Here is an 11,642-nt window from a genome sequence, read left to right on the forward strand (position 1 = left end):
GTGGCAGCAACTAAATGTATAAAAACATGCAGACACTGTTCAGCTGTTTATATAAGTATCCGTGTACATTTTTTTCAGACCAAATGTCAAAATGGGGTAGAAATGTGATCTAAGTGACTGTGACTGAGGAATGATTGTTGCTGCTAGACAGGGTGATTTGAGTATCTCAGAAACTGTTGGGATTTTCATGCCCAAGGATCTCAAGAGTGGTGCAGAGAATGGTGTGAAAAACAAAAAAACATCCAGTGAGCAGCAGTTCTGCGGGCAAAAACACATTGTTAATGAGCAAGGTCAGAGGAGAAGGGCCAGACTGGTCAAAGCAGGCAGGAAGGTGACAGTAACACAAATAACCACACATTACAGTGGACAGGCTACAGCATCCATCCATCCATCCATTATCTGAACCCGCTTATCCTGATCAGGGTCGCAGGGGGGCTGGAGCCTATCCCAGCATACATTGGGCGAAAGGCAGGAATACACCCTGGACAGGTCGCCAGTCCATCGCAGGGCACACACACACCATTCACTCACACACTCATACCTACGGGCAATTTAGACTCTCCAATCAGCCTAACGTGCATGTCTTTGGACTGTGGGAGGAAACCGGAGTACCCAGAGGAAACCCACGCAGACACGGGGAGAACATGCAAACTCCGCACAGAGAGGCCCCGGCCGACGGGGATTCAAACCCAGGACCTCCTTGCTGTGAGGCGGCAGTGCTACCCACTGCACCATCCGTGCCGCCACAGGCTACAGCAGCAGAAGAAAAATAATAAAGCCTATATACCTAATAAAGTGCTCACTGAGTGTATGTTTAATTGCATCTTACCTCAAAAAGGCACTAGTTAGACTAGGATCATGTTCAAATTTCACAAGGCTGTATAATTTCACTTCTCAGATTAGCTATGCATGGGGGACATAATGGTTTGCTCACCATTTTGGTTGATATAATTAAAAATGTAATAAACTACGTACCAGAGGTACAAAAAAGCAATATATTTATATTACAAAATAATAAAACATGATGGGTCTGATTTACTAAGACCTTTAGGATATGCAAAGCCTTTTTGCACGGCGCAGAACTAATCACACAACCATGCCCATGTTATTGGTTTTGTGGTTTTGCATATGCTCAATGGGCCCTCGTATGAACAGATTTGTTTTTTTCTTAGGTAGGAACAACATTTATGAGCAGTCCCCACTGGGTGTACGATGTACCTTGATGGAGAGCAGGCTGATGTTAGCCTTAGGGCTGATCAATTTCATTTCCTGTCTTTTGAGGCCTTCTGCAAATGCAGACATTTCACTTGAAACAGATTTTTGTGATTAATCTACATTTAGGACAGTCTTAGGGTAGGTGTGTTTTTTAAATCTGACATAGCACACTTGCTTGAGGCCTTCATTATAAAAAGTTTGAAAAATTCATAATAGAATTACATGTTCTTGCATGAGGCCCAATGTCTTTGGAAATCTCACCCAATGGCTGATAATAATCTGGTATTTAACTTTCTTTTTTAACTGTTCAAAAGAAGTGAAATATCCAATAGTAATCGAATGTCCAATAACAATCAGATGGGTCATTTCTTTGTCGCTATATGTGGTGTTTATTAACCTAGCCTGTCTGTGCCATAACTGAAAGAGAAAGAGAAGTGTAAGACACTTCACACCTCTGTTGTGTGGTCCCCTCCTAAATCTGAAAGTCTCTTTCCTCGACTGGTGGATCTACAGTATGCATGTGCCTACCTGTGGGCATGTTTTGTATATGCAAATACAAATATCTGTGCAATCACTGTTGTACATGCCCATTAGATTTAATATGATGTGAAATTATTCTCGTTCCTTTTTTCATCTACTATGGGGGTTTTGAAGATTATTTTGAAGATTGCATTATGCAACTGTTTCTTTTAGTGGATTGCTTATTTGCAGAATAGAAGCAGTCCCTTGTCTTGAGTGATTAGGTATCCCTGTGGCATTTAACAGTGTTTCAGTGGATAATGCATTGCTCATTCCTTTCATTATTCATTGACATCCTGCCTATCATATACCCATGGGTTATGCTTGTAAGCCTTTCAAAACCGAACGGTACTTTACAGTATTTTAATAACTGAAGAAGGCTCAGACTGAAGTTTTATCAACTAGGTCAACATGTGAGGCACACAAGTGTGCTAGCCTACATTTGGATACATCTTACAATATTTCTTTTTTAACGCGATTTTAAGCTCCAGTTTTTTTCCTTGACCTAGCTAACAATTCCTCAAGGTTTTGCAGCATCCAGTTTCAGTGCATCTGACAAATTATGAACTTGAATTTTCAAAGTCAGTCACATTGTAACCTGCTGAGACAGAGCATTCATAATGAGAAACAAGTTGCTTTAACAGGCCTTTTGTTCCCACCACCATAATCAGCTAATACAGTTCTGCTTTCACAGCAACAACCGCCCAGCTTGAACGAGAAATGAAAACGTGGTTTCTCATTATTTAATACAGCTAACATCCCAGAAGCGCTTCTCACTGTTTTTCCTTCTTTCCCAACCTTCATTTTCCTTTCTTCTTTTGGATTAGGGTTTGGAATTTTTGGTATCTTCTCATCTCTCTTATTTTACATTAAATCAGAAACATAAAAGGTGGTCAATCATTAGGCAGCTGAGCCTTTGTCTTAAATTAACTTAGATTAAGGTTATTAAACTAAGTATTTCAGATACTTACATAATCTCCTTTGACAGATAGGACTAAACAAGTTTAGGATCTAACATTTACCATTAACCCTGCCACCTAAACCTCTTTTAAGATTTTAATGAATTTATAATCCGTAACTCCATTCACTATCCCATAAATCCACTATCCACTATTTCTAACCCTAACCCCTAAAGCTGTATGTGCTAAGAGGAAACTCATACTGTAGGTACTGTTTGTTCCAACTTAGATCAAAAAAGATCTAAAATTGTCTTGCTTTTTTACATATTATTCCAACTGGCACTAAATTTAACTTGTAGGCTACTGCAAACCCACCCCTAAATATATCACATCTCAATAAAACACTATTGAAAACCTACTGTAATGTGTACAGTATTTGAGTTGACAGTAACTGAACTGGAACAGGTCATTTTTCATACTGTAGCCTATTTAATACTACTATGTGAGTGGCTGCACTGAAAAATGAGTCGATGTGAGTCGTAGTTCTTTTTTCAGTAGCATTATTCACTTTTGATCCCAGCCAACTGTAACACAAACAGAAATGAACATCTGGTGCTGGAACACTGCTGATCCTCAAAATTAATTACATGGATAAACAGTTTTTCTTATTCTTATACTAAAGGCAATTCAAGTCCTTACCTGACTGCGTTTTATACAAACACTTTTAACTGTGAGTCCATGCCACTTTACAATCATTTTTCAAGCCCTTTTCTCATTAGCAAAAGCAATGCAGCATAACTAATTAGATTATTTTCCAGTGTTATCTAGCAAAGCACTTGTGATACATCATTCTTTTCTGAAGAGAAACAAAATACTCAAAATAATATGTGACAGCCTATTGTCTGCAGTATTATATGCAGATACTCTACCAGGTACATATGACAGTTAATGGCCTCCAGCAACACAACAGCACATCAATCTGTAGCTATGTAACTGGGAAGTAGTTTATTACTAATGTATAAAAGGTTTCAGTGGCTATATTTAGGTTGTGTATAGCTATTGATTAGGGTTAGAGTAGGTGTAAGGTTAATGCTAAGAGTATGTAGAATGAGGGATCGAGCTATGTTTGGCTTTAGGGTCAGAATTGTGGTGGGTGGGAAGTGTTGACCACACAAATTTCTTACTATGGGGTTGAAATGACATTTCATTAATTGCATTTGGCAGACACTTTTATCCAGAGTGACGTACAGGAGACAATCCTCCTCTGGAGCAATGCATGGTTAAGGGCCGTGTGGATCTTATTGTGGCTACACCAGGGATCGAACCACTGACCTTGGGCTCTCAGTCATGTACCTTAACCACTACAGGCCGCCTTGTAATGTAATGTAACAGTATTGTTACACATTAGTTTGTAATGCAAGCACAATGTTGTTGTACTGTTACACAAGGAAATTAATACAAGGAACTACAGTATTTTCCGTGCTTGGGCCATCATGGTCCTAACAGTAGTTTTATGTCCCCATTTTCCAACTACATCTTTACACCCAGAATAAAGCTGAAATGTGTGCCCTCCTCCAATAAGCTATAAGCTAGTCACACTCTAACCCTCACAGTGTAGGCTATGAGTGATTGATTGTCATAGTTGGCTAATAAGTAATGTCTGACTTAACCACTCAAGAGGGCCTGGCAGGGCATTTGCATTACATTAGCATTTTCTTTATTTCTCATGTAGTTAGATGTTCCATCATAAATTAACTAAATTCCTAGACGCATGCTACGACTTCTCCCCAACTGAAATTCGTTTTCATGGATGCGTTTAATTAGGCTCATACATTCACACCCATGCATTTCACAAAACAAATGGGTATGACTGTAACACATACATTAAATATTAAACTGTACTGTTTAATTACTTGGGAAAATGTGATATTGGGTGAGAGAGTGGGCTAAGCCATTAAGAGCATGTTTGGAGCCAAATCTCTCTAGGAGCTCACTCTGACAGCCCTAATATAGAGCTGCCAGCTGGCATGTACTGCAGCCATGTTGTCAGAATGACTGATCAGCATTTATGACTCAGGTCTTTGATGAAATTGAGTAAAACCATGAAATAATAGCCAAGCAGAGTTCTTCAAGTGTGATCACCACCGCCCATAAACCTGAAGAGCTGCTATCAACTTACCCTGTCTATTTTTGAGACTCGTGCAAGAAAGGTTAGTGCAGGTCTGTGTATCGGGAAATAACCATGATGGATTTCAGGGGCTTCCTAAGAGCAGAGCCTGTTCTCTGAGCACTGTGTGTGGACTGCTGGGCATTCCCATTGTGCTATAGTGGCTTTTCCGCTTACCTGTGCCAGCTACATTAGTGGTGCATTCCTCCAGAATGAGGACTCTGCTGCTCAGCGTGTGTACTGCAGAGTGAAAAGAAACAATGTTTTGGGTGATGCACAAGCTCGTGTTGGCTCTCCAGGATGGGCAGAGGCATGGACCCTGGATTAGACTCTGGAGTGTGGAAAGCAGTAATAATGAATACAGGCAGGGCCTGGGTTGGCTTGTGGTGTTGCTAAATTAGTTCCTCCTAACAATGCTTCAGGAGTGCACAAAATGTTGTTTTCAGTATGAATTATTTGCTACGTTTGCATTGTTCTAAGTCACTCCCCCAGAAGCCCCCATTCCACCCTTTCTTTCATTGAGGGGACAAGCTTGCTGTATCTCTGCATGCAGCAAATAACTTGATAACAATTTTTGTAAGGAAACTAGAATACACAGCCTACACAATCATGGCTCAAAGAGTAACAAAGACGGCTTGTCCTACCTAGCTAGGTCATTGGCGTTTAGAAAATATTTATCTTGCTCAAACTAAATTTTTAGTAGGTTGATACTACTACCATTTTACTGATTGTGCACATTATCATTACAATTTTAAGCTTTCAAAAGTAGCTGGAGACAAGCCCACAAAAGTTTGTAATTCAAAAATTCTATTAAAACGTAACAAAGCTATAAACCTATAAAATGTATCAGCTTCAGATGATCTTAGATGCCCATGAGTGCTAGATTCTTAACCCGCTTTGCCGCAAATATTCATCCGCATCTCACAGCACATATTTGCATATAATAGCCAATTCATACCAATTGTGAAGCTCTTTAGCATTCATCATGACAATGCCTACCTCATCTGTGGTTCACATTCTCAAATCCATTACTGGTAAAGGCAATGCCATCCTCCTGACAGCAACACAATGTTTCTCCAAGCAGTTCAAAGCAAACCAAGCTGTTAATACAGTGGAGCACAGTGCAGGACTGCCACCTATTGGACAATCACAAGATCTGTAGCAGACACCGAAAAATAACTTAGGATGTCCACAGGAAAACAATTATATGCGAAACAGTCCACCTGAAGCAGTATCCTTTTTATTCTGTTTATTATAACTGCACATAATGGTAAACAGATTTGCAACATTTTATTTCATTGGCTTGAATGTAACACAAGCTGTAAAGTGAAATACACAATTATTACTGATGGTATTCTGGGAGCACATCAATAATTTTAATGCAAAAAACACTTTGCTTTTACCATAAAACACAGTAGTACTGGAATGAATCATACAGGCAACTGTACAACAAATTACACTACGACGAGACAAAAATCACAAAAATATTTAACTTAAAATAAAAAGCACAATCAGTTTACCAGCACAATTAATATTCCTGTAACTATTCCATACTGAACATAATCTATACACCCGTACTGAGTGACATTCATTTAACTTTTTTTCATTCCATTCATATCCAACTACTGTTCATGCATCCACAATGCTGAAGGAGAGTGATGTGTCCTAAATCAGGGCTTGAAAAAAAAAAAAAAGGAAATAAAACGGTATAAAAACAAAGCCAGCACAAAACAGCAAAGGACAAATCAATCATGATACAATCAGTGTGTTTCCACTCAACATATTTATAGATTGTCTATTTTACCATTGGAGTATCGAATTAAACCCCTTTTCTTGATCTGAATAAGAAGAAATCTGACATAAACATGGATTTTCCTCAGTGATAAGAGGACAGTGCAATTTTTTTATCCAAAATATCCACAGTAACACCCTTGTCTTACGTTATCACAACATAAAAAGATGGCATAGATATGTATCAGAAATACGGTTATGGCCATTAGGTTCAACCATATAAAATTTTATTTTTCTTGCTTATCATATGGCTTTGCCTCATTTTGGTTTTTATAAATTATTAACCAGTATAAGAAAATAGATTGGTAGCTCTCATTCCTGTAATCATTGGAAATAACTCCCCAGCCAAACTGAAAATACAACCAGTAGAAAATTAGGTAGGTAGCCTACACCCCATTTTTACCCATCATTGAGTTCCAAGTCACCACATAAACCTCTGCACATCAGTGCTGTCGGGCCAATGAAATGTTTTGGTGATGAAAATGTAGAGTGTAGCAGCGTTGACCACGGTGTACAGGCTCAACTCCACCAGCAGCCGAGGCGTGGAGGGCAGAGGGATGTGGACGCGGTACAGCAGGTAGGGCAGGATGAAGTAGCGGAATTCCAGAAGCTTCTGTGGAACTGTGGCGGCAGTGAGACACACCAAAAATGCCAGGTTCCAAAACAGAGACTTGGACTTTAAGGATTCCATGAAGTTCCACATGGCAAAGACGTAACCCGGCACCAAGAGGAAGGGAACCAGCTGGTGCTTCTGGAACACCTTCCTCCACACATAGAAAGGGTAGTGCCTGTTGTCTGCGAGCAGGTACTTGTGAACGAAGGTGAACTTCCACACCAGGGCCAGGGAGACGACGGTAAGCAGAAGGTACAGCAGCGGCTGCTTTCTCAGGGAATGTAAAAAGCTCATGGCCCTGCGGTAGGAGAACCACGCAGGGAGTGAGAACAGCAGTGTAAAGGAGAAGAAGTAAAAGAGCTGAGGAAAGTTCAGACAGGCCTCGTGGCTGGTCCAATCGCCCACTACAACCCCGCCATTCAGCACGATGAATACTACAAAGCCTGTGGCCACAACAACGTAAGGCCAGGCCACCAGGAGCACGGACTTAATGCTGCTTGGCGTTGTGGCAAATTCGAGCAGGAATCGCATCACCTTCCCCACCCCGGCTAAGGAGAATGGGATTTGGGAGGGCCATTTTTCCTCTTTTTTCTTAGACTGCTCAGTCTTCCAGCTGTCGTCCAGCTTCTGGGCAACCACAGTGCCAGCACAGAATGCCACCCAGATGATGTTGGTCTGGCGGAAGAGGATGGCACAGCATCCAAGGAGGCCAGCCACTTTGTGGCTCCCATACAGGGACATCAGGTAGGCGAAGAGGGCAAAAAAGGTGGAACCAGCATCCGTGTAGTACAGAAATGTGAAGAAGTAGAGCACAGGGAAAGTGGACAGACACAATGCAGACAGCACTCTACGTGTTGCAGCTCGAGTCTGGAACAAAATAAGAAGTCCACTATAGTTAAAAATGCATACTATATTTCAATACATTTAAAGTTAAAACAATAACAATTTGTAGATACTAGAGCACTTTGCTGGACTGTCTACTACAATTAATACGATCAAATACATGTGCCATGGATGTGAAAAACACAGTGAGGTCCTAATCTAGGACATTAACAAAAACTGAAAATCAGCCCTATATGACAATATGGTATTGGATCACAGTACGATAATTTATTTCAGTCAAAATTAGCCTACTTACACTAGTAGTCTAGTCAAGTGATTATAACAACAAGCCTTGCATAGTCATCAGGAATAAATTGAAACTCACCTTATCTTTGAGATGGAGTTTATGTATGATAAGATACAGCAGATAAAGGTTTCCACAGTTGAAGAGTAAATTTATGAAACGCAACATTCCGGTGGAGCATACGACCTTCCCCGTCCACCCAGCCAACCACATTAAAGGTTTGATGACCCCAACGGACACCAAGTATAGACCAGGCAGTGTGGTGATCATAGGGTCCCACTGGATAAACAGGCGAAACATACAAAACAGACAACTTAGTTAAGTGTTAAATCAACAAACACTTAATGCTTTGTAAGCAAGTTAAGTTTAAACGCATTTGTAGCTAGCAGCTACATATAATTCGACCTCGCTTCATCCAAATAAATTAGTAACTAAGCAACAATTTTATCCAACGTTTCAGGCAGGTGTTGCTAAATACACATCCGCTACTAGCCAGGTTCTGTTACTGGAAGAGAAAGCTAACCAACCTGAACATCAGATAAGTAATGACCAGCCTATAATATTATTCAGCTAAGAAACAGGGTTTGTTTTGTTGATTAATGGAAACAAATAAAAACACATTATTAGTAAAACGGCCCATAAAACAATAAAAACAGCTAAACAGTTGTCCACATACCTCGCTGAATTTCCCATCACAGTATTTCTGGGCTTGTGGTACGTGGAAAATTTCGTCCATGTATGGTTCCCTTTGCTCTCGTGTAATTTTTGAGAACAGAAGACAGGAAATTAGAAAGTTTGTGCTACAGAGAGCAGTAAAGGCATAACCCTCGAACCTCTCCATCACTAATTAATTTAAGCAGCACTACAGACAAGCTATGGTGACTTTAACATCATGGATAGTGAACGGTAAGCACTTATAGTAGACACCAGACGGGTAATCCGCTAAAGCACAACATCACTACTGAGGCATTTTTTTTGCCAAACATGAAATTATGTGTCCAGCCAACTCATATCTTCCGTGTAGCAACAGTGCGAATGTACAAACAGTTCCTAGAATTAGACATAGAGCGACATCATGAGATATCAATTGAAAACCCATGTTAACAAAATAATATGCTGTTCATGTCCTATATTTAAATAAAACCCATCCTTGTTAAGCGTAACAATACTTAGAGTGTTGCTTCCCATAGGAGGAACTTTTCCTGCGGTGTGTCTGTGTCACTTAGTTATTCTTCCCCCATAAACATATGTCAATGCCCAGTACAAGGAACGAAGTATTATTTCGAAGCTAGCACATGCAGAACACTGCAAAGGCATTACAATAGCGTGAGCCACAAACGACTAAATTTATCTGGATTACTAGTTGCTGTGTATAAGCAGATTTCGAAAATGCACCTGACTCAGCAGCTTGAGCTGTTTCCTGAATACACAGTGACACAGTTATTGTTCAAAGATGTCAAAAACGCGGCAGACTTGAGGAAGAAAGCAATTTCTGGAGAGATAATTGGAGCCTTAATAAACCCTTCAATGGTGAGTGAGTGAGTGAGTGTGTGTGTGTACGTGCGTGCGTGCGTACGAGAGAGAGAGAGAGGGGTCCATTCATTTCATGCAATCAGGCAAATGAAAGACCCTGAATCTGATTTTATTTATTAAAGTACTGTGCTCCTTTGGCGTAATGCCTGTAATAGGTTTTTGTTGCTCCTCATACAAATACATATTTGTTTTAACAGGTTGTTGACCCCTTCCAAGTCCTGCTGGCCACAAACAAAGCACTTCACTTGCAGAAAGCTGGAAAAATGAAAACGCGGAGTCTTTTCTCTGAAATCATATTCAATCTTTCACCCACAAATAATGTGAGTTAGATACTATTATCTATTTTCTGGAAATTATATTGTGTTTGCATTTTTTGTGTAGAATGAAATAAAAATCCATTCAATGGGCACCGAGAGCTATGAGGAATAAAGCAGATTTCTTTTCTTGTTTTAAGATATCTGAGGCTTTCAAAAATTTTGGAATCTCTGACAGTGACCGCGCCGTTCAGGTTGTTCTGGTTCACGCTGATGGAGAAAGAAACAATATGGATGATATTCAGTCCAAGGTGGACGGCCAGCAGATCCCAGTCCACCGCGTCTCAAGTTTGAGTAACATTGCTAAGATCAAAAAGGTATCTATGTATCTTACTGTGTTTTCCAGCCTCTTGTCACAAAGTGTCCATTGGCAGCTGCTTTTTGATATACCCCGATTGTAATAAAAATCAGAATAGGAATTAAAACATATATTCAGGTATTTAATGAAAATGGAAATTCATCATTAGTAATGGACATTCCTTTGATATGTGTTATTGTTGGGATGCATTGCATGAATGTGATTCAAGCATTTTACATTGTAACACGAGTAAGTACGGGCAGTGGACAAAAATATGTTAACACTAATGTAAAGTCAGTTAATTGGGTATTGTTAGGCCACTGTGTGAGATGTATGGCCTCTACTGTTTGTCATCTGCAATTGAACTCAGGTGAAATATTCTACCATTACATGAAAAGAAATCAATCAACTTGCACTTAGTAGTAGAACATGCTGTTCTAGTAATTGATTCAAAAAGTATTGTGGAAGTATTGTGAGTATTGTCATCTTGGAAGAAGTATCTTGCGGAAGTATTGTCATCTTGGAAGAACCCCTGCATGGGCTAAAGCAGGTAATTTTAGTAGCAATAAGTAACCCTTAACATTGGCCCCTGAGGATACGAGTGCGTTCAAACCATGTCAGGAAAATATATTTTGTCCATTATCTGTAAAAAATACTTTAACTTCTCTCCCTTCATTGTTTATTTACTGTAACCATAACTTCTGAATTGTATTTCTTTATTGTGTTGCAGCTGTACAAGGTCACACCACAGGAGGAGCTTTGTGGAAGTCTGCTGGATGCTGTAGTCTGCAGAATGGCTACCAAAGATGTCTTATAAACAAAAAATATTCCATTATTGTCCTTTGGAAAGGTTGAGGTGGTTGAGTATATATTGTAAATTCATTGTAAATTTGATTCAGTACTTATATTTTGAATAAATATCCTCTATTCATTGGGATCTTGTTCATTTGTTTGATTAATCTCTTTTATCTGTCAGATGTCATGATTTACACATTGAGTTTGCATGCCACATTGTGAGAAAACCTTTTGTTCTTTTCATGCAAATGCACACCATGTGTGCTGTCCCGCACATACACACACCAGCACACATACACAGTAATGCATATTAATGCACACTGAGAGTGGGCAATGCATACTAATGAATAAGAATTGCTTCACCCTGTATTA

The 11,642-nt window shown here is 39.7% G+C and overlaps 2 protein-coding genes across 3 annotated transcripts; one reads left to right on the forward strand and one right to left on the reverse strand.

Moving 5' to 3' along the window:
• Positions 1 to 6,018: 6,018 nt before the first annotated feature.
• On the reverse strand, positions 6,019 to 9,319 carry alg10 (ALG10 alpha-1,2-mannosyltransferase). Its single transcript, XM_061252408.1, has 3 exons — positions 9,007 to 9,319; positions 8,412 to 8,609; positions 6,019 to 8,071 (listed from the first exon to the last, which is right to left on the reverse strand). The coding sequence occupies exons 1-3, from the start codon at positions 9,169 to 9,171 to the stop codon at positions 7,013 to 7,015; spliced, it is 1,422 nt and encodes a 473-aa protein (XP_061108392.1). The 5' UTR covers positions 9,172 to 9,319; the 3' UTR covers positions 6,019 to 7,012.
• Positions 9,320 to 9,525: 206 nt separating this feature from the next.
• tprkb (Tp53rk binding protein) lies at positions 9,526 to 11,412 on the forward strand. 2 transcript variants are annotated; one of them, XM_061252995.1, is made up of 4 exons: positions 9,526 to 9,860; positions 10,061 to 10,183; positions 10,372 to 10,494; positions 11,206 to 11,412. In XM_061252995.1, exons 1-4 carry the CDS (start codon positions 9,720 to 9,722, stop codon positions 11,290 to 11,292), a joined length of 474 nt encoding a protein of 157 aa, XP_061108979.1. In that variant the 5' UTR covers positions 9,526 to 9,719; the 3' UTR covers positions 11,293 to 11,412. The 2 variants fall into 2 exon arrangements, with proteins under 2 accessions (XP_061108979.1, XP_061108978.1); XM_061252994.1 differs by having other exon boundaries at positions 9,530 to 9,860; positions 10,318 to 10,494.
• Positions 11,413 to 11,642: the final 230 nt, after the last annotated feature.

Source organism: Conger conger, chromosome 8, assembly GCF_963514075.1.
Source record: "Conger conger chromosome 8, fConCon1.1, whole genome shotgun sequence".
Lineage (NCBI taxonomy): Eukaryota > Metazoa > Chordata > Actinopteri > Anguilliformes > Congridae > Conger > Conger conger.